Here is a 23803-nt window from a genome sequence, read left to right on the forward strand (position 1 = left end):
CAGTGAAGCGTCAGCTTTTAAAGTTTTTTTTAACATCCTTTAGCTAATGCAGCTGTTTCCTAATATAGATCAGTGAAGAGTAACGTGTCCACACTTTTTGAAATCAAAGAATTAGGACATTATATTTAGGTTGGATATCTGTCACCACTTCCCCTGCAATGCAGCAGCATCTGCCTGCATCCTTTCATTGTTTTCTGTCCTCAAATCAGACGATTCGCCTGTCCTCAAAACACATGTAGTTAGAGTCGTGCTTCTGCTAGCATCTTAAGCCAAGAAGGCAAAAGAATTGGTAATGCTTCCATTTTGAGCCTATATCATGTCATGATATTCTCCTTGCATTTGGTTAGGTTTTCTTTTGTAAACCAGGGAGTTTAGAAGGTGCCAGCGCAGTATAATCTGTGACAACGAATGTGGGTGAAATTCGTGAGGAAGCAGCGGCTTCCATCAAAAAGGTGACCTCACATTCAAACACTAAGTAACAAACATCAGGGCTGCTTGACACAAGAGCACCACCTTTTCTCCTGCTACTTTTTGGCAGACTAAGTGCAGAGAAGATTAGCAGCTGGTTTTGGTTGAGGAGGGCAGAGAGGGACGGTTACCGACAGATGATGGAAAAGCTGCATTGGAGAGCAGGTCATGAGTGGGTGTTTGATTTGGAGAAATTCCCAGTCTCAGATTTTCGCACTTCCTCTTCTATTTATTTACCAGTTAAGGATCTGGTACTGAGGAGGGAGAGTGGCAGGTATGTACGCATACGTTGGGAAGCTGACTATTTTTAAGGAATTTGCAGAGCAGGAACCTGAAGTTCATCTACATCAGTGAACTTTGATTTAGTAGAACACAAAACATGTTTTAAGCAGCAGCTGCATTTTAAAATTCCATGTGTTTTAACAGCAAAATACAGTGTACTGTCAAAGTATTTATACTCTGAATATTTTAACACTCTGTCATGTGAAACCCACAAATATATTTTATTATAGTTTATGTGGTAGACCAACGGTGCATAGCTTTAAAAATGCTGATAAATAAATACTGGAACAGCATGGCTGACATTTGTATTAAGCCCCATTGTCCCAATACTTTGCAGAACCAATTTTTTAGCAATTTGAGCTGCAAGCATGTTGAGAGCTCAAGGTTAAACTTTTTGTTTTTGTTTTTTTTCCGGATTTATTCTATATTTGTATTCAGCCCCATTGACTCCAGCTGACCAAAACATTTCTTCCACACACTGTGGTTAGATCCACAGATGACCCCACGTTTCTTTCTTCGTACCACTTTTCTAGGGAGCACAACATTGCTACGTTTTCAGTTCTGATGCTGGATTGATGTTTTTTGAAATGTTTTGAACTTGGCATGTTGTTTCATGACCTGACTCTGCTCTAAACCTCTCCACAGCTTTTTCCCTGATTGGTCTGCTGTGTTTCTTGATGTCGTTTGTTCACTAATCTTCCCTAAAAACCCTTCACAGACAGCTGGGTTTATACGGACTGCAACTGTTTGCATTTGATTTTACTTAGTGGTATCAGAGCGGGCTAAATACAAATGTGTCAAAAACCTTAAAAACCCAGTGTCACTTTTATTCCAGGTTGTGTTTGGTTCCATCACATAATATCCCAAAACAAAAATACACTAAGGGGGTTATCACACCTAATAGTCCAGTAGACTCGGTGCAAGTGGGGACAAAAAGTGCAACATTTGTTAGATTTTCAGCTGGTGTGGTTCACTTTCACACTGCACTGTGTCAAACGATCCAAAAATCTGCTCCCCTCCTCGCCTGTGGTGGCACTGCACCAAGAACCACAGAAGGAAATAACATAAAGACCTCTGAAGAAAACATGAGCACAACTTCCTCTTCACAAAATATAAACAAAAATTGAAAGAAGTCAGATTTTAGCAGTTGTAGGATTTCTCTTTTGTCTTTGGTAAAAGAAAAAGACATTTCTCCCGCTAGCACTAGACTTTCACGTTTGTTTTGGATGTATTACCCAGAAGGCCGTGTGCTATAGTTCGCTTCCTGTTTATTGAATAGTCTCCGGTCCACTTAGATTTCATTTATGTATTCGAACCATGCCAGTGTTCACTTCCACTGAACCAAACCTTGGTTTGTAGGCTTTTTTTTAGTTCAATTCTGCATTCACACATCCCCAAACGAACCAGACTTTCTAGGTAAATGAACTAGAGTTTGAATAAAGCAGACTAAACAGAGCTGATGTGAATGCACACTAAAAGTTTGTAGCTCAAGGGAGTTGAAAAACTTTGCACTGCACATTACATCGTCTTCTGTACAGTGTGTGCATTGAGATTGTTTTTGTTGGCACAAAGTCACAACTTGACTCTGTTGTCATGTCTATTGCTAATTCGAGGGATCATGTCAGTCGGGCTGTCCTCAGTCATCACACTATGACCTATTGCGAGAAACACTCTCCGGTGCATGGCTGTGAAACAAGATAGGTGCGTAAGCTAAATAAAGTCTTTGCCCACAACAGTTCTGATAAACACAGCAGCCTTTGCTGGAATGCCAGGACTGACATTTGCATAGAGGTCTACTTGACAAAGTGCATCATGCAAAACAAGATGCAACATACAGACAGGAAGAACATACAGAAATACCAGCAGGTACAACACAAGCAGCAAAATGCAAGACTGGGAAACAGGTTGATTTCTATTTGTTTATAGACACAGATCATATTTGACATGTTGTTTGGAGAAGTAGTAAAAGCATCTCAGCAAAAAAAAAAATCCCTTGAGAGCACTGAAGGCTGTGTGGACAATCTGACAAATTATTCCTGACAAAATCACCTCTAAATTTACAACCAGTTCTTCTTGCAACCGGTAAACATAAACTAATCGCAAGTTAATAATTACTATTTTACAAGAAAATGGTTTTCATGGGTGTAATATCAATCCAAACCACAGAATACCTGATAAAGGAATATATATTACTTCTCGCTGTCAAGTAAAAGAACCTGAGATGAGGTACTCTCTCAGCTGATATTATGTGGAGCAGCTGTGACAGAAATCCTGCTACAAAAAGGTTACATAGCAGAAGCATTGGTCAGCCTGCATGACCTGCATTGCATGCTTGACATTGTTGCATGCTTGAACTCTCTACACACTAAAAGTTATGTTTATACAAAAATGTAGCTGTAAGTTTAGTATAGCTGAAGAAACCTGGAGAAAACTCAGGGAACATTTTGCCCTGAATCTGCATGACTTTCGAATTTAAAAACCAGGTATTATGTTCAGTCTGAACTGTAATATGAGCAATGAGATGATCCACAGCCCTCTATAACTCTTCAGACTTTGCAAGCAACAACTACAACGTCTTACCAACAGAAGACGTTGTAGTTCGTTAAACTACAGAACAGCTCGACCATGAACCCCAAAGACACAAAAATATAAGTAATATATAACTTTACGTGGGCAGCAAAGCAATTCCCATCACTCACCTTTAGGTCCCGGTGCACCACGCCCATTTGATGGCAGTGAAGCACCGCCTCCAGGATCTGCTGGATGCAATGACTGCATGCAAACACCAAGGGAAGGGGGGGGCGCATGTTAGTCTTAGCAGCGCTGCAAACCCGTGCACAGGCCATGGGGTGCAGAAAAGAAAGGGTAGGTGGGTGGTGGGGAAGATTTTAGGGGTAGAACAAGAGTTGAAAAGACTCTTATGTTGCCAGAGTGCTACATTTGAACCATTCGCTGGCTTTGGTGGACCCAAAACAAGCAAAATGATCAGAAAATGAAGCTAAATCTGTTGCCTCTGAGTTAGCCTTAAAGCCATAGCATAAAACCAATATATAAAGGTTTCAGTGGACTTTTTAGGTTAATTGTTGTGGAGAATTACAGTAACCTAAATGGTAGAATGGTACAGCTGTGGATTTTCTGCAACAGAAGACTCCTTTATGTCAATCTAATATGCAAGAACCAGCTGATGGAGGCAATTACTTTCAGTTTGATATATTTTTCAACAACCCTCATCCAAAAAATATTAGAAATTTCATCTGACTCTAGATGCCCTTCCACCATCCGTGTTTTACCCAGCAGGCCTCGGTGGAGATGGGATATGAAAATATGGCTGGCCACAGGGGGGCAAGGAAAACATTGATGAAGAAGGTAAACGAAGGGTTGAGTCATTACGCAATTAATAACATTTGAAAATTGTGTCTGTATGAGAACAAGCTGATAAGACTGAAATAAAGGTGATGTTGGCAAGTCATCAGAGACTAAAAACAGAGAGAAAGAAACTAGGAGGCAGCAGAAGTGTGAGACTAGATAATATATCTGCCATGATGGAAGAGGTGGCTATGATTAACGGGAAGACAACACTGACAGGATACAACAAGGTATAAAAGTATGAATATTATCAGATGATGGATGAGTAGAGCTGCAGTGACACACACTTTTATAAAGTACATGCATGTACAGTATATCTGGACTGGTGTGTGTCTGTGTTTGGTAAAAGCTTCATCATGCATGAGTGCCTCCTGTGCACTGAACGTTTTTTAAAGGATTTAGTTTGTGGGTTAAAATATCTGATTTAATGTCTATGCATAATTATCAAATGGTGCACTCTGTGGCATGTGGTTTTGTACTACTGAGGTTAGATTAGAAATAATTTGAGATGTTTTTAATTTAAAGGAAGAAGAGGTAGAGCATGCACGTTCTTTTCCTCATGAATGTCTGCAATAAAATTTGATTCCAGAACAATAAATTCTCTTACTAAACTACCAACTTTATTGTGTTTTGGTATATTGGAGGCCATTAATTAATTCTGTAATTTACTGAAAACTTTTGTTTCCTTAAGATGAAGACAGAAAGTAAAAAGTTTTTAAAAATTCTACTCAGTAATAAAAATACTGTTGATTTGAAAAGAAATGTGCAAAAGGTGAAGAATCCAGTTATCATTGAATTTAAAAACACAGCTACAAAATGAATATCAAATAAAAAAACAAAAGTAATGGTGAGAGAGAGCTCTTAATTGGGATTTATTTCCACTTTTAAAGGACCATCAATTATTTTATCATATTTTTCGTCCATTTTTCCCCTTCCAGCCACACATCAAACTAATATAATGAGGAAAGTGACTGCATGGAATCTCTTTGACATTTGTTGATATAACTTTCTTCCTACTTTTTAAAACTATACTAAATTTGCTTTGATTGCAATTGCAGGGTATTCATTTGAAAGGGAAATGTCTTAATGGTGGCAGAGATTGGATGAAGAACTACCAACACAGAATAAAATCATTTCTGTGCAATTTTCAGTTGCACAAAACATGTAAATCAAATATCTATTTGTTTACAAAACATCTAAACTAGTTACTATGGGGTCTAAAATGCTGTCATCAGGGTAAAATTCCTTTTTAGCAATTATCTGATCTGTATAAGGCATGTAATGTATCTAAATCTAAAGTTAAAAATCATCCTCTGATCTAAAAGAAATTCAGTAAAATTACAAAGTAGACCCTTGATGTAACAAAACCTAAATTACATAACAAGTCTATGTGGGGTCGTAGACACACAATCTGAAACACAGAGACGGTGGAGGAAAAAGATGCATTGACCTGAGTGCAAAGTTCAGGGCTATAAATTAAGAGCACTGTCTCATCTCTAAAGGTCTCCCAATGAATAAATACTGGGTAGTTCACATATACTTAGTGTGTCTGGATACTGGGTGATCACAAGAAGAAATGTGGCTGCACATAAGCTCTGTCCTATAAAATCAAAACTTGTTTGTATTTTGTATGTGTTGTTTCTGTAGTGAAGACACCATTGCAATAATAATCTGCTCTCGTTCTTCACCGAGGTTCAGGATAAAACAGATCAAACCGAAAAAAGTACAACAAAACAGGCATTCTGCTTTGACTTTACATACTGACAAGTCTGAGTAATCATTCTTAATGTCTTCATATCCTTACAGCAAAAAATTGAATAAAAATGCATGTTTTTGTACATCTTTGACAAACAGATGAGCAAAGTTTTTTGTTTTTTTTGCACTCACAGAATGCCACTAATGTAGATGCTTGAAACTTAATCCTGATTATTACTGTAGCCATTTTTTGTCATACATTCTGCTAATGATCACACCCATTAGTGAGTGAACTGTTTTTCTTCTTCTCCTAAAACAGCTTTGTGGCTCCATTAATGACTCCAAGCTGACATGCTCACGCACCAACATACACTAAGCAAGAACATTATTTTAAAAATCCACTGATTACCCCATCTAGAAATTTCAGCATTATACAAACACAGAGCACCTATATTTTATTTAAGTATGGCACATAGATAAATTAACATTTACTGCTGTCTAGACACTTCTTTGACATATGCATAATGAGATAATAATTAGGGCTACACAATAAATCAATACCAATATATTTCGCAATAGACATGATCAACATCAATACATAATACGTCTGACAGAATATTAAATAATTTCACTGAACTTCCATCCAGAACCTCACAGGTTTTCCCGCACCCTTTTGTTACCTAGCAACAACTTCTTGAGCAACTTGCGCAGCATAAGTTCAAGGTTTTGCTTCATAACTCCTTAAAAATAAACAATAGCATGGAGTGAAAATTGTGGATAAAACAGGCAAGGTCAGACCACCAGTTTTAATATTTCAGATATATAAACGAGTCAAAAGTTATCAATATCGACTAACATAGCCATATCATCAGCCATATCGTCCAGCCCAAGATATAATTAGAGCTGCACCAATCCGATATTAATATCTGTATCGGTCTATATATAAAAAAAAGTTATACATCGAGTATAAGCGCAGATCTATTTAGTTTAATTCTATGATTTATTATTTAATTTACATTATATTTAGAATTTCTAATTGCATTTCTGAAGCATTTGAAAGAAGATTTGCTACAGTTTATTTTTACTGTTTGGCCAAGGTAGTCAAAGTAATATTTTTGTCAGTTTCAGTTTCTTATTTATTTTACATTGGCTGATATACAAATTAAATTTAGGTTTTTACATGTTTCACCAAGCTTGTGAACCTACTGGTATATTTAAATGTGCTGTCCTGGTGCAGAGTTATCAAATAAATTTCAGAATATAGTACATTTATGTTTGTGTTTTAAAAAAAAAGTAAATTCAGCTCTATTTTTTTGTATCGGATTGGTATCAACCGATACTAAACCCCAGATACCTGTATCGGTATCAGAAGTGAAAAAAGTGGATCGTTGCATCCCTAGATGCGATGCATGCTGAACATTTATCAAGGATGTGACCGTGTGTGAGCATGCTCCTTCATTTTATGAGTGTACTTGCAGTCAGTGCAACAGGAGCTTAGGCTTTGTGGCCGATTGTAGGATGGTTGTGAGAAGAGCAACTGGGAGGGCAGATGAAACTGGAAAAAGTGGGTGAGGTGGGCCAGATTCTTCCAATTAGAAAAATAAAACAAATATATAAAACAAATTCATTAACATTAAGCAAAAAGAAAACATTCATCACAACAACACACGAGCCAGACAGGCGGACGTCAGACTAGAAACGAAGAGGATAGACAAACAGGCGAAGAGGAGGAAGGAGGAAAAGAGGGGAAAAGGGAAAGGTAGCAAGCAAAGTTTGGGAAGGGGCAGGGTTGAAGGGTGGGATGCAGATGCTCCTCTACACATACTAACCTTCAGGTCCCTGTGCACTATGTCATGTTGGTGAATGTGATGGACACTTTCTAGAATCTGATGGATACAGTGACTGTGAAGACAAAACAGAGAGAGGAGGGACAGCGGGGGAAGGGGGACAGAGGAGGACAGATGAGCCACAGGGATGCACAGAGAGGTATGGAAAAGGACGAGGATGCCAGATGAGCAGAGTGACAGACGAGGCCAAAAAGCCCCACATTACAGGGGAGAAAAAGGGCAGGGCAGGTTAGAGGAGTGACAGTGGATGTCAGAGGAAATCATGAGACAGGCAGAGGAAAAGAAAAGGATGTGAAGCAGACAGAGAGGAATGAAAATGGTAGGCAAGTAGGTGTAGGTGGAGGAGACAAAAATGTTTCGTTTTGCTTTTTTTTTTTTTTTTAAACATGATGAGACGAGAACAGCCACAGCAGAGAAACCCGCCAGACAGAAATCACAACAACGCTGCCATGGGAAAAGTACAGAACAGAGATGACAGCTTGTGAGAGAAAAGATAATCACCTTTTTGCATAGAACAGAAAGAGATACTAAATAAAAGAAATGGAATGGACAGTGAATCATAGAGGACAGCGGTTATTTTTCTATCGCTGAACGGAAAAACAGCACTGTGTGCTTGTGCAATGCAAAGACAAACATGAAACTTCCTCAGAACGATGAGCGTGTTCATTTTGAAATATTTCGTGTAGAATCATTGTGATGATAATGTACAGAATATGTGACTAATGGCAGGCGCAGGTAGACGGGCCGCCTGCAGGATCCACACCCACACCGACTATGTGAGTGGGAGGACTGAGAGAGAGAATCAGAGAGATAAATGCATATGCATCATTTGCGGAACCACATACAAAAACACACAAATATTACATGTGGCAACAATACATGCCTAAAACTTTCCTCTCATTGAGAAAATTATTAATATCCAGGTATGAAATTGTAGAAACTTTTACTTTAAATTGTGAATAAGCTGTATCTAAGGAGGTAAGAGTAATAAAATAGATATCTGAGGTTAAATCTTCTGTTTCTAATATAAATCATTGTCTAGTTTATTAAAAAAAAAAAAAACGTCCAAGGCCTTAAAACACATTTTATGTAGCAATCTAGAGCCTGAAGGGCAAGTTTAGGTAAAAATCTGATCCAAGGACACTGCTTTGATGAATATCGTTCTCATCGATTCAAAAAGTGTGGCGTGAATTCCTATTTTTTATTCTTTTTTGACTAACCCCAAAATGTTTGATTTTTGGACGTTTTGTCACTGGAGCTTTTACAGTCAACACAAAATCGACTGGTGCTGAATATGTACTGGCTGAATTTTGAAATGCAATCATTTCAATGCATTTTATTTTAGGAAATCAGAAAACCTGGAAATGTTAAAACACAATGCTTTTTACATTTTCTTTTCAAAACTTTCCTTACTTATCCAGATCTGGAAAACATTCCAAGTTTTTAAGGACTCAAGTAAACCATGGTAATTGTTATTTTTTTGAAATTATGTCCAAGTTCAATGTAGAAAAGGAAACAGTGGGAAAATAAGGTTGAAGGATTTTGAATCTGAAGTTCACAACAGAGCAAAGACATTTTTTGCATGCCAGGACATATTTGATGCATATGTCTGCTCTTTATTAAATGCCTCAAAATATCTGGCTTCCATCTTGACCCAGCCTCATGGCACCTCATAGTTGGACTAGGTCACATTTAGGACGTTGTAACTCAATATTCACACGTGCTTGTAGTGATACCGAAAAGCAAAATGTTGGGCAGCAAACCAAAAAGAAAGAAATATTTAATCTCTAAGCAATAAGCAATAAGACTTTAAGACTTAATTTTAGCTGGTTATAAATTTAACCAAAAGCTGTCGGTGCAAACTCCAAAATGCTTAATTTATTGCCATTGATTTTTTAGTGTCTATCAATAGCTTCAAAATTCAGCAGATAAGAAGATTAATGATTAATTTTGGTAACGTTTAACTTAAAATAGGCGAAAATCAAAAGACAACTTCAGCCTGTTCAGATTTCCGGTCTTTCTGTTTGTTGGATTTTTTTCTTTGATTAAAACAAAAAGCCATTGGAAACCTTACTGAATAAAGCAATGCAAAGGTGTGAGGTGCAAGTTGACAGCATCCCACTGAGCATGGCATTTAGAAATTAAAGAACGCCTCCATGTCTTTCCTCTGTTACCTGTTGGTGCAACCCTCTATTGTCTTGCTGTCGAAAAACATTACGTTCTTTTAAAGAACCTGCCTGTCCGTCGAGACTGGTCGAAAGTGCAGCCAAACCCACACTGGCTAAAAAAAGTAACATCAGTTCTCTGCAGGAAGGCAAACTGATAAATGTTTAAAAAAATAAACATAGAGCCAAATGTGCAGGGTGTAAAAATACTTCACATTTGACAAAATGTAATTTTTATTGCTTTTTTTTTTTTTTTTTTTTACAGTTGATGACATAATATTTTTAAGAACATTTTTAGATATTTTAGACATACAAATCAATTGTACTGTGATCTGATACAAAGTTGGGAGCTTTTATAAGGAGTGAAATATTTCCATCCAATTGTGATGCGAATTTTTAAAATGTTGCAAAAAAGAAAATGCAAATTAGCTGTGTTTCCATTTACTGAGTGGAAGCAAATCAACCAGGCCATGCTAAGCTTAGTTTTGTCAGATGTTGACAAAACTAAGCTGGACACTATGCATGGCTGTGTGTCTCACTCAGGGATTGCGCTAGACTTTTTTGTTTTCTGTAATTTTCACTGAAAACAAAAATCATAATCTATTTTTCTCCAGTCATTTCTTAAAATGATCATAATGACATATTCAAGTCCATTTAATTTTCATTCGGCTTAATTAATGTTCAACAAGCTAAACAGAGAATCCACAATCGCGCATCAAGCAGATGAATACATTATGTATTATGAACATGAGCAAGGATCGAATCAAACTTCTCAGAGTTTTGATATCGATCTGGAGGCTGAATCCACACTGCAGCTAAACTGAGACTGGAATTACAAGCGGCAGCTAAAGTTTTGAAATCAGGGAACATCTTTCAAACTGAAGTGATCAGAAATCTGCAGGATTCTCTGAGTGAGCGAGGATTGTACTTATTCTGCGTCAGATTTGTTCATAACTCCTCAACGCGCTGTCGGCCACTACGGTGCAGCAAGGTTCACCTAGGTTCTGCTTTCTGGACCTTTACATCCAAAAAGTGTCTCTTTTTTGAGCAGCTTGGGAGTGTTTTGTAATTGGGAAAAATCATTTCAAAATTCCCTATTTTACCACATGTTCTGCTATAAACGCTTCAGTACAGAACTGGGGAGCAGTCCAAGGTCCGCTGTCTGTTGCTCAGTTTTTGTACGAGTAATGCCATTTCTGGGGTAAAACTATTTTAAAAATAAACTAACACTGGTGTGTATTAGATTTACTATTCAGCCTGTATAACCCCTGGTTAGGAAGGATTGCTTGTTTCATACTTTGGTGTAATTTACTCACAAATTTACTCATTGTGGCCTTGATCTGATCAAGCGTTCCTTAAAAGGAACTCTGATAGATTCTGACTGGGGGCAACAAGGTGTGATTCTGCACAGTTTGTGGTCTGAGTGAGAGTGAGACTAATTATCATGGCTAATTAAAGTCCCACTTCTTGCTAGTCTCCAAGGGAGCCAATGTGGCGGTGTGTGTATGTGTGAGCGTTTGTTTGATACTGGCCTGAATGAGTGACATTCAGATGAAGGAGGAAAAGATATTCAGGAAGGGAAATGATCACCAACCGGTTCAGATGTTGGTTTGGGTTTGGATTGCTTAAAACTAGGGCTGGGTTATGAATCCATTTCATCAGTAATTCAAATTGTTGATTTTGGAAGATTTAATTTATGAAAATTTTTGTCTTTTTTTCCACAAATGCACTCCTTGGGTTTCCATAGTTCAGAGTGATGTCAGCATGCCCAAAGCCGCCATCTTGTTTGACGAGCATTTATCTATTTGGACTTTGAATTCAGGTCAACTCTTTGACAGAATATTAGGGCCAGGCTAAGATTTTTTTTAAAAATGGAAATAAACTCATCATGTTGCAAGAATACAGTCGTAATAACACAAGAATAAAGTCGTATGACAATAAACTCAAAGTGATACAACAATAGAATCTTACCAGAATATAGTCATAATAGTGGGGGAACGAAGTAACAAATTTATGAAAACTCCAACACAAAGAATAAAAACAAATTAATTCTTCAAACTTTTTTCCTTGTTAAAACAACTTTCTTCTCAAATGATTGCATCTTTATTCTACTAATATTATTTCTACATTCTTTTAGTTAAACAAAAAGTCCCTAATACTTTGTTGTAAAACTCATTGACGGAATGGTTGAAATAAAAGCAACTTTCTGATCATATTTTCTGCAGTTTATTTCTTTTTTTAGAAAAGAAAGCAAAAGAAAATCAATAAAAATGGAAAAATCGGATGTGTTATGACATATTCCTATCTTTCCTAAAATCCACAATAATCTCTGCGACAGGTGGGCCAGATATGCTAACATTCAAACATAAGCTATGATGAACAGCTGCGAGCGGGGGTTGGATCTACCTTGACTCATAAATACAGCATATTTTTGCATAAATCTTGACAAGGCATTTATTTGTTTTTGAGTGCATCATTAAAGCTCTGTTATGTTTTCACCTGAGAGTACATTTGCCTTTTCTTATGTTCATCCCTGATGCAAATTCTGTGGGCAACACTAAGAGGAAATGTAAATCATGATTTATTTATAGGATCTGCACTCAAGTCTAGCCAGCCTTTGACAAGTGATGGCCTCCGCATTTTAGTCGACGTTGAAGGGCCACATCAGATTAAATGTTTCAAAGGTCATACATTTATTTAAGGTTTTCAGAAGCTGTAGAAGATTTTAAATAATCTTGACATTTGACATTTCAGGCTTAATTGTGTTGTATTATTTTCTACGATATAAAATGGGTTTCCTTTCAAAAAAAGGGAACAAATTACTGAACACTGCTGGATATGACCTTTCTGCTGTGAGTGATTTATGGGCTTCTCAGCCACCTGTTGGCGCTCCTGGAAACACACCAGCAGTTCCCGTCCAGTAAAACTATATTCAGCTGCTGAACAATAAAATAATTATTCACTCTTGTAGCTACAATAATGAGATTAAATCGATCCTGGCCGCTAATCAGCGACTCAGTCAGGAAACAAAACGGGTCATATCTGCCCTGATTTAATTGTTGATGCTTGTTGTGCTAACAGCTAAAAGTCAAGCAGTGCTTGATTGGGAATTGAGTCAAAGCAAGTATGTGGATATATTAGCGCATTATCTGTCGCAGTATACTGTATAATGCACATTTCAAACTCAATTTTCCAATGCACACACGCAAACACAAATACTGAGTTTTCTTAAATGTCCATTTTGCTTGGAGTTTTTTTAAATAAATATTTTTTTTGTGAGGATGAAAGGCCATAATGCATAAAATCTATTTTTTACAGATATCTTGCTATGTGTGGACTTCCACACATAGCTTAAACTGCATGAGCAACAGACACAAGTCTGCAAAGAGACACCTGTTATCAAAAGCACCAGTAATTTAGGACTGTTAACAGATAAGTCTTTTTACACCAGGTCAAAACCAGAAACCCTGCTCTTTAGATCAGGAATATCACCAGATCTTACACAGAATAATTACAAGCTACAAATGAAGCAGCTTAAAAGTGGAGACTGGAGCTGAAATCGACCATTTACCGTCACATACTGTAGTGATTTTAGCTTAAAAAGACAGGCAACTCTGCTTGGCTTTTAATGTTAGTGAATGGACTGACACCCACACTCACAACTGTCAGTTTCAAGTATCTCTTTCACTCTTCTCTCAGCCTATTGTCTGTCCACCCCCCCCACTACTCCGTTTCCTCTTCCGTCTATTGTTAAAGTGAACTGTGTGTGGAGATGAGTCAGCAGGGGGCAGTGGGCGTTAGATATAAAACAGCGCAGTCGGTGGTAAAAGGGAGAAAAAGAATAAAACCAAATGAAAAAGAAACTGAAACTGTCACTGTAGTTCAAACTTCAGATTTGCTGACATTGTTTTTATCTTTTCCACTGTCTGAGGAGAAGCAAAGCAGAAGAATGATGAACAGCACAACGTGCATCCTGAGCAAACTGCACCTGCAAACCTCACCAAGTCTTTAAAATAAAGCCTTGAGATTTGACCAATAGGAATCTGCTGATTATACAGTAGTTTAAAAAGCTTCAGCAGAAAGCTAATTAAGACATACATTTATGGTGGTTCCAATTATTTTTAGTAAATAAACGGTGAAAATGATGATGTTCACAGCTTTCAAAGCATCTAATTACTGGTTTAGCAAGAACCTTGGAATGACCTCTGGATGGAAATCACAAATATAATTTTAATAGCCTATAAATCAGAAGTGCTGCAATTTGCTATATAACAGAGTCCATATTTATCTCCAACAGACTAACTTAGTGTTGAATCTGTAAAATCAGATGGTTTTTTATGCTGAAAAGTGATTGGTCAAACCTAAGTTGGGTCTTAAAGGTGTATGATGTGTCGGTGTGAGAGGTGAGGGCAAGTAGTGCAATGGAGAAAGCAAAGGAAAAGGGAAGAATGGTGAAAAGAAAAGAGCAAAGAGAAAAGATAGTTGACAGCAAAATTACAGCGACTGGCAAAAGTATTCGTCCCCAGTGAACATTCTCCCTCTTTTTATTGCATTAAAACTACAAACTTTAATGTATTTTATTAAGATTTTATGTAGTAGACCAACACAATGTAGTGCATGATTAGAAAATGGAGGAAATTATGCATGGTTTTCAAAATATTTAATTCAAATTAAATGTTTAATTCTAATTAATTACAATTTATTGTGACAAAGATATTTCAAGGTAAGAAATTTATCACAATAGATGATAAATGATGCGATAAATTCCCACCCCTATCATGGGACGACCTGGTCAGATGAGGAGAAACTAAAAGATTTTTGAATAAGTGCTACATTTGGCAGAAAGCTAGCACTGCACATCATGCAGTCTCCAGCAGGGACAGATGTGATGATTTGAATTGACGGGAAGAAAACTCTATCTAGATCAGCAAAGCTTGTTCAGACGTAACTTGTTGCAGCATATTGTGCTTCTACAAAGTATCGACATAGGAGAGCTGAGTACGAGTAGACGCCACACTGATTCCATTTGTTAAACCTTTTGAAAACCGAGTATTCGTTTCCCTACACTTTAAATTATGCACTATTTTGTTCCAATAAAATACACTGAAGTTTTTGGTTGAAATTTGCCAAAATGTGGTCATGGGGTGCAGATACTTTTGCAAGTAACTGCAGGAGTTAGAATAAGAAAGAGAAAAAGGAAAACAGCCTTTTGAAGAGACAAAAACTAAGCAAGAAAAAATAACAAGAATTGTAAGAAAAGAAAGACGGAAAAATAACACGTCTACATGATTTATGAAGCTGAAAACAAGGGGTGAGACAAGACAACAAGGATCAGAAACTAAAGGAAAAGGAGAGGAAATTGAGAGGAATAAAGAAGTACATAGAAAACTACAGACAAGACGACAACAGACTGGGAACGTTTTGAAGAAGAGGACGCAGAGAGACGAAGGCCGCGCTCCTACCTGGCGTCCGCCTCGCTGTAGTACTCTCTGGCTACGATGTCCTCAAACAGTTCACCTCCGGTCACCCTGCATCAACAAAAACACATTTATTCAACGTTAAGACGTTCCAATGTTGTTGTTTGTTTTGTTTTTTTTACAACATTCCAGGAAAGAACAACAGAAAAAAGAAACACAAAGAAATCCAAAAACAAGGATTTCATCACCACTTTTTGGTTTATTTGCGGCTCACCCCGTTTCCCCCTAAAATCTCCCCTCCGCCCCTCTTCCCACACCGTTGCCATGGAAACTAGAGGGAATTGCTGAGAGATGGATGCGGAGGGTGTGGGTGGCGGTGGTGACAAGGATGGGGTAAATATAGGAGAGAGTTATGCAATGCTATATATGCACAGAGGGTGCAGGAATCGAGGGAGAGGAGGAAAAAGATGATGAAGCATGTGTGTAAAAAAAAAAAAGGAGAGAGAGAGGAAGGATGACTTACAAGTCAAACAGGAGGTAGTGGAAACCCTCCTCTGATATACTGTCGTGAAGACGAACTGTAAAAGAATTGAGCAATAAACGTTTAGTACAGTCATTGTAAATTTATTTTGCTGTAACGATTAATTTGATGCTTTTTCTAACTGCCTCTGAAAAAGCATCAGTGCTGCATTTTAAGTGAGAGATTAAAGGAGCGTAAAAAACAGCAGGGAGAGGATGTGAGGGAATAAAACCATAGGGAGTCATAATAATAGAGCCTTATGTCATGTATTTGCATTATAGCAAGAGGTTCTGCCATTAAAATTATACATTTAAGCAACAGGAGAACGTATTGCACTGTTATATTTCATTTAAAAAATAAAAATCAGAATCAACATTGCTCCATTTTGAGTAAACTGTGCGAATACTTTGAGGGGAATAAAAATGATCAGTATAAATTAGGGATGAAACAATGAATCAGATTTCAAATTACTAATTTAGTAATTGACTAACTGTTAACTGGAGTATGGAAATTCAAAAAAGGCCATTTGCTGAAAAACACAGTCAGAGCAGTAATTAACCCCAAACTGTACAGAAAACGTTTATCCATCAATATGTTTCACCAAAAACTCCCCAAGTGGCATCTTTTTTCATTCACCCAGTTCAAATTCACTAAAGGAATGTTATGTCTAAGCATTTTTTTAATTTAAAAAAGAAAGTTAATTATTTATTTACTTCAAATATCTAATATATCAATAATATTAGATAGAAAGAAAATTAGCTTAATGAAAAATCTGCAGAGTGTACCCATTTTTATCCAATTAACCACAACAGTAACTGACAGATTAATCAATTGCTAAAATATTTGTTAGTTGCAACCCAACTATGAATTAGATATAAATTGAGAAAAATCAATAAAGTTGCTCAAAAGTATTTCATATTTCACTGTGTTGGCATTAGAAGGAGTAAAACAGAAAGAGTTCCTCACCAATGTTGGGGTGTTTCAAAAGGCGACAGATCCGAGCCTCTCGCTCCAACTTCTGGTGATCTGCAAAACAACACAGAAACAATAATTAAGAAGTGAAACACAATGAGCAAAATCTAATGCAGAGAGATGTCTGCATCAGGGTTAGACATGTGTGAAATTTTACTTTATCTGATACAAAAAGAAAATGCTGAAGTAGCAACTAATTAGGTGAAGAATAGTGAGAAAATGCAGCATGATATAGTAAAAAAAAAAAATTTAAATGGCACATTTTGTTTAATTTGTTCAAATAATCACAATAAGCTTCATAGATCAATTTTTTGTGGATTATTTTTGATTTTTTTTCTTATCTTAAACTGGTAAACTATACAAAGTCTGATGTTTGCCACAAAAATGCCAGAAGTCCTCTAAGATTCAAGTAGATCAACATCTGGATATTTTCTCTTCTGGTATTTGTATCACAAATATCTGATTTTATAATGTCAAATAACATTTTAGTTTGAATATCTGTAAATTTATGCCTTTAATCATGGAAAGTTATATTTTTTTCTTGCAAATCTATGACTTTTTGACATTAGAGAATATCCACGCTTTGTCTCATAAATAAGTGAAATTAATCCAGAAACTTGTGAGTTTTATTAACAGACGTTTACTCCTCCTCATTGTTTTAGTTTTTCAAATAGCTGCAATGGACCGAATACTCTGTCGTGCAATGCAATATAAATTATTAAAAAATAAGAATAAAGTAATTGAAACAGTCCTTTTTGAAGATGCAAATATTCCGCTTTTGAGTTTCCACCAATAAGATGAAGTTTTACTGAAACATAAATTGTGTTTTAAAGACTCTGCAATCATCATTTAAAAGGTTTTATTTATTGATTGGAAGTAGGCGTGCCTGAGATAGTGGTACTTGCTGGTAAAGAAGTGATATCATCCTGAGCTTAAGGCTGAAATAAGGAGATCTGCATACAAAGATGAAGATCAGATCAATATAATACTCCTCTGACACTGTAATCAGTCACAGTGAAGCACAAAGCAGCGCCCCAACCTCGATCGGGCTTTTTTCTGATTCCCGAAAATCCTTTGGAGTTTAGAGCAAAACAGACCTAACACAGATGCTATTTCTGGTTTAAGTATTTTATCATTTCAGAACGAGGCGATCGGACCAAACATGCCCACAGACAGAAAAACCCAAGAAGAAGTGGATCCCTGTAAACACCAACACTCAAACAATTGATGAAAATAAATACATGCTGTTGCTGGAAACAGTATAGTAGAATCTGTGACAGAAATAGCTTGGAAAAAGGCAAGCAGACACATTTCCATGGGTACAGAGGAGTGACAGTGACGTGTAAGCCCAGTGATTACAGTCTTAGAAGACAAGCTGAGCCAGTTGGAGAAAGGAGTGGGGGAGTGTTGAAGAGGGAGAGAGGAGGTGGGAGGAGGAACAACAATTAAGCCTGCGTGCCATCTTTCTGTTGAAAGATTAAAACAATGCTAATCACTGCGCCTGCTGCTGCTGCTTGTTTTCTTTCTCTGACTCTTCTGTTTGAGGAGCCAGTGAAACAAAAAGGCATGATTTTCTATTCATCTCTCTGTAAATCAAGCTGCTTTTTTCTAATCTCCAGGTGAGGATATTGTTTGCTTTGTCTAAATGTCCACTCTGCCTAAACTTGTGTTTCTGCTGAACCGTCCTTGATATGTTATGATGCCAAATGGTGGAAAAAAGATCAAATGGGCCAGGATCGGGTTTCAGTTTGTTGGTGGCATCTGCTGATAATACGAGAAGAGAAATGGCCCAGAGTTGTTGTCTCCGTTCATCGTGGTTTGGTCCATTTGTCGACATACCTGAGATTTTATCTATTCTCTATAGCAGGGGTGTTCAAAGAACACCCAAAGGGAGGCCCACAACCTCAATTGAAGAATAAATTCAGGCAAAAAATTACGTCAAAATCTACTTACAAAAAATCTTTTCCAACTTTCTGCTTTTCTTCTGTTTTCATGATAAATAGGAGCATATCTATTAATTGACTAGAGTGTTTTCACACCCAACAGTCCCGTAGACTCAGTTCGATTGGTTACCAAAATTGCAACATTTGTTACATTTTCAGCTGCTGCAGTTTGCTTTCACTCTGCACTCTTTCAAACAAAACAAACCATTTGAAAAACATGTCCCACTCCTCGCCTGTGGTGGCGCTGCACCAAGAACCACAAAAGGAAACAACAAAAAAACAACTTTTGCTGATATGTAAAAAAAAAAAATTAAGTGACATCAGACTGTAGAGCTTGCTCTTTTGTTTTTAGTAAAAGTTCACAAGCCATTTCTCCCTCTACCGTTAGACTTTTGAGTTTGTTTTGGTTGCGTTTACCCAGAATGCCCGGTGCTTTAGTCGACTTCCTGCTTTTGAAGTCCAGAATTCATAATATGCATTCAAGTCACACCAGAAATCACTTTAACCAAACCAAAACCAAGGTTTGTATGCGGACCACAGTTCGCTCTTTTGGTCAAATGAACCAGACTTTCTAGACAAACGAACTAGCCAAAAGTACACCTTGGTTCATCCAAGTATGCTTTTAACTGAGCATATTTGGGTAAATACAGGAAGTGTTTTCAAATGAAGACTGATCCAGATCCTGTATTTATTGCTGAGAACAGACTAAATATTTTGTCCTCAGTCGAGCTCTGAGTAATAGACAATTGGATGCCTTTCATTTGACAAGGAAACACCATTTGAAGTTTTGGATTTTTAATCCCGTTCCTACAAAAAAAAATCAGATTTATTTAATTAAAATAGTTCATGTTTGGTTTATTGTTGAGTAGTGTTAGAGATTTTTTGGTATTATCATTTTATTCTTACTTTAGTTCACATTAAGTCTATAGATCTTTGTGATTTTCTGTTTAAAGTGTTCTCTTCTTTAAATGACCTGGAGGTCACTACTGTCTGTTCAACTTTACGAGAAATAGATAACACTGAGTTTCTCAGACCTTAAACCCTTTTGCAAGAACACCTCCTAATTTAGTAACCACTTGTGAGCAGTCGTATTTTGTTTTCTTGACAGTATTGACCGAGATTTGAACCGGGCTCAGACCTTTGATCAGATATCACATCTGGACCTGGGTTGTTAGATGTTTGGGTTAGAAGCTTTACGACCTCTGTTGTTTTTCCTGACTGCCCCCTTGCCTGTCCTTCTTTGACAATAAAAACAGGAGCCGTTGTGAGGGCAGCCCAGAATGCTCTGTGGATTCTTTGGAAGAAGAGTTCTCAGAGCCTTCTCCTTTTGCAAAAGCTCTACATGAAATTCATATACGTTGTCTGTGGTTCTTTCTTTTATTTAGGTTCGAAAGGAAAATATCTATCAAGTAGGTAAAAAACAGAAAATTTTTTCGTAATTTTTATTTTAAAATTTTTTCGCTAGTACTTTTGACGACTATTTTGGACACCCCTGCTCTACAGGAAGGCATCACTAAACACTGGAGAGGAAATTAACCTAGCACATGTAATTTAGAAACCAAAACTGCTTTCATTAGCAGTGATATGAACTGTCACACGTCCTACACAAACCTCTGGTTTAGTTCTATAAACATTTTTGTGTTATTGTAAGATAAATGGAAAAAGTTGATGGTATGGGAAAATTGTGTTTCATCTTCTTCTGTTCTTTCCCTCCTTCATTACTTTATTATTGCCGAACAAAGAGGTAGAACCTGAAAATGAACACCTACTCATTTCAGACCAGGATGAAAATGGGTTTCAGGTCGTTAATGAAGCTGACTGGATCAGAAAAAACAACATTCATGACTGAAGGATGAACTTCCCGCCCCACAATTCTCAGTTTATCGATAGATCAGCTTCATGAAAAAATAAACTGGGGAGATTACTGTTGATGGAAACAATGAAAAGGTTCAGAGTTGAGCTCTAAAACTCAGTAAACAGATCATAGTTTGGCTTTCTACCCATATGGCCAAACAGAGATTTAAAAAGGAGTGGCAAAAGAAAATGAGGTGGATTAGCAGTGTTTGCCAATTGCCAAGTGAGTTCCTTGGAGATAAATAAGTACTTTTGAAGTGAAGTATATTGAATTTTATGATGTAATTTATAGAAGTAAAATATTTCATGCAGTATCTACATTTCCTGGGCATGAGTGGAAGTGAAAATTGAGTAAAAAAAAACTATTTTCTTTTGGAATCAAAACACCATAAAGTATTACATTTTTAAAGGATTTTAGACCATTAAATTAGTACAACTTTTAGTTGTAAATAAAACAGAGCTCCGTAACTACCTGGCTGCACACCACTCTGTGGGTTGTTCGGTACCGCAGTGAAACAAAATAATTATGTTGAGAAATGCCAAGAGAGAAATTTTATTTAGAAAAAAAAGTTATTATGGAATGCAAATGGAATTATGTGAGTTAAGGTTACAGAAATAATCAGAATTAAACAAAAATCCATTAATTAAATATATTTTATTTCTTTTTAAGAAAGGAAAGGGAGACAAGAAAGAAACACAAAAAAGAGATTAAAATCATAAATTGGATTTGGTATGAAAAAAATGAGAAATGTAGTAGACAGTTCTTTTATTAAAAAAAACATTTCTAGTGCAGCTAAAAATAAGGCAAACAAATATATTATATTTCTGTTTCACTGTATAAAAAGTTTGAATCAAGGTCCGAGCTTTCATTTTGCTGTTGCTCTGACTGTAAGGAGTGTACAGTCAACTGTGGAAAAGTAGTGCAGCCCTGGTAGTACACTCTGCTTCAAATATTAATTTAACCCCTCTCTTTAAAGCTGTCGGTCAGCCAAACGCTGTCGTTCTCTGAAGCAGTGGGGTAAATAAGAAATTAGCAGAGAGGTAACGGAGAAAGGAAGGATGGTGAGGACCGGTCCTGAAGGGGGATGAGAGAGGAAGTGGCGAAAAGGAACAAGCAGGAAGAGATATGTGGCAAACAGGAACACGAGCGCAGAGTGAGATAACCCAAGGATAGCATGAAGTGGAGTCTGCAGGAGACGTTGTGCTGGAGAAGAAGGGAGGAAGTGATGAAGAGAGGAATACATTTGGGTTAATCATCACCAGTGAGGGCTTGCATCTCAGGAGAAGAGACATCCACAAAGAGAAGCATATATAACCACTGTTCAAGAATATTTGACTTACAAGATCAGCATGGTTCACTGCAGCTGGGAAATATGGAGTTTAAATGTCACTTTTTTTCTCATTTCCTAAAAATACTACAGGAATGTAGACGCTGGAAAACAGGTTCTTGGAAAAAGTATTCACACCCCTTAAAATTTTTCACATTGACGGTCACGATAAGTTTTGTTGGGCAATAAATTGTTCCAGTAATTATTGTGATAAACGATAATATTGTCGTTTCGAGACCATTTTTAATTAATCTTTTGATAAAGACATAATAATAATACTAGTTGACCAATAAACTTACATTTTGTAAAGAACACTCCACATTTAAACTGTAAGACAATTTAAATGTGCAAAATAAAACACAAGAACTAAAACAATAAATAAAATGAATTAGGAAATCTCTGAAAACAAAATGCCCTCCAAAAATAGTAATCATCAGAAAGGAAACAATCAAGTTGATGTTAATTTATTCTGCAATTGATTCATTGATCTATTGCTTATTGAAACAGGATTACAAGTCACAGTCACAAAGTACTGCAGATTTGTGAATAACAAGTAAACTAATGTATAATTTTCAAAACAGTTTTGAAATAAATATCTGAAAAAAGTATGTAGCCTGTTTTACCCCAATACTCACTATTCAAACAACTGCCTTCAGAAAAGGAGGTTTAGAAATTATTAGAGAACTGCATCGTGAAGACCAAGCATAAAGCAAGGTTAGACGATAATTTCAACTTGCAACAAAATATTCTATGCAACTTGTTAAAGTTAGCATCAAATAAAGCTAAGAGGGGAACTTCAAAAGAAGTGACATTTGCGGTGAACCATCATCTTTTAGGAATCATTTCCGTCAGAAAAGAAAAACCAGTAAGGAGGGTTAAAATGTTTGGTGTAATCAAACTAATCTGCTGAACTTGTGGCTATATTATAAATAAAATAGGCTCTACTGGCATTTGTAATTATAAGTAGAGTGATTTGACTTCATAATAGGCTTAAATGTAATAGGCCTTCACTTAAATACCTCCGCACGACTTATCTGACATTGACACAAAAGAACCAGGACAGAAATCGGGTCAGCTCTCTGCTGCTGCAGCAAGTAAGTCTCAGACAAAATAAACACCTCACATGTGCACATACAGTATATATCTATTTATATATACATACATACGCGCACACACCCCTCCACACTACCATGATATGCTACGAGGCCATACAGGAACCTCTGGCATCCCTCGTCCACAGATCGCTGCCAATAAACAAGTGCTATGATTGGCTGGAAACCTTACCCAACAGACCTGCCCTATATTTCCTGTTGACATGAGCTGGATTGACATTAACCGCTTGCTGTCTGCAATACGGGACAGAATCAGGGCTGAAGTCAAGCGGGGTGTTTGGGTAACACGCAAATAACATTTAGTCATCCATTCCCAGATGCTTGATATCAGGATTTTTAAGAGGGTGAATCACTGTGACTGCAGTAAATAAACAGAGTTCACTGTCAGAATGACCATGCATGTGTGTGCCAGAGTGAAAGAGAGGCAGAGTCAGATGAGAGTCCCGTGCTAAAAGGCATGTAGGCGTACAGGCGCATGGCCCTCAGCTGCCAAGTGCCTGGGGTGCCTTTTCTGCCATGACCCCCCGGCCTCCCTGCAGCTCCCATCTCCATCTGCCCGTCCCAAGCAAACGTTCCTCCTAAGCAGCCTCGGCTGGCGCTTTAAACCCTCTGACCTTACCTGCTTTCTGAGAAATATATCAGTCATATAAGTCATCGAGATCGCCATAAAACCTGGCTGCTGCAGCCCATGTCAGATGGGTCATGATGAGCTATTATTAGCGCTGGAGTAGAAGTCGTATGCAGCAGCTCAAACATTGCTCTGCTGTTTCAGAGAACATGGCTCATACATTAGTAAAGAGCACAGTGCAGGCCGCGCACACTGCTCAGTCGGCT

The 23803-nt window shown here is 37.2% G+C and overlaps 1 protein-coding gene across 37 annotated transcripts in view; it reads right to left on the reverse strand.

Moving 5' to 3' along the window:
- camk2b1 (calcium/calmodulin-dependent protein kinase (CaM kinase) II beta 1) overlaps positions 1-23803 on the reverse strand; it is an 82656-nt gene that overhangs the window by 48261 nt on the left and 10592 nt on the right. For 29 of the 37 annotated variants that reach the window (XM_032579628.1, XM_032579626.1, XM_032579624.1 and 26 more), the window contains exons 3-6: positions 16727-16786; positions 15764-15818; positions 15286-15351; positions 3450-3522 (exon numbers count right to left, since the gene is read on the reverse strand). In XM_032579628.1, coding sequence (XP_032435519.1) covers positions 3450-3522; positions 15286-15351; positions 15764-15818; positions 16727-16786 — 254 coding nt within the window. Of the gene's footprint in view, positions 1-3449; positions 3523-7640; positions 7714-15285; positions 15352-15763; positions 15819-16726; positions 16787-23803 lie in introns of all 37 variants that reach the window. The other 8 variants (XM_032579631.1, XM_032579627.1, XM_032579622.1 and 5 more) reach the window with 1 other exon arrangement.

Source organism: Xiphophorus hellerii, chromosome 12 (assembly GCF_003331165.1).
Source record: "Xiphophorus hellerii strain 12219 chromosome 12, Xiphophorus_hellerii-4.1, whole genome shotgun sequence".
Taxonomy (NCBI): Eukaryota; Metazoa; Chordata; class Actinopteri; order Cyprinodontiformes; family Poeciliidae; genus Xiphophorus; species Xiphophorus hellerii.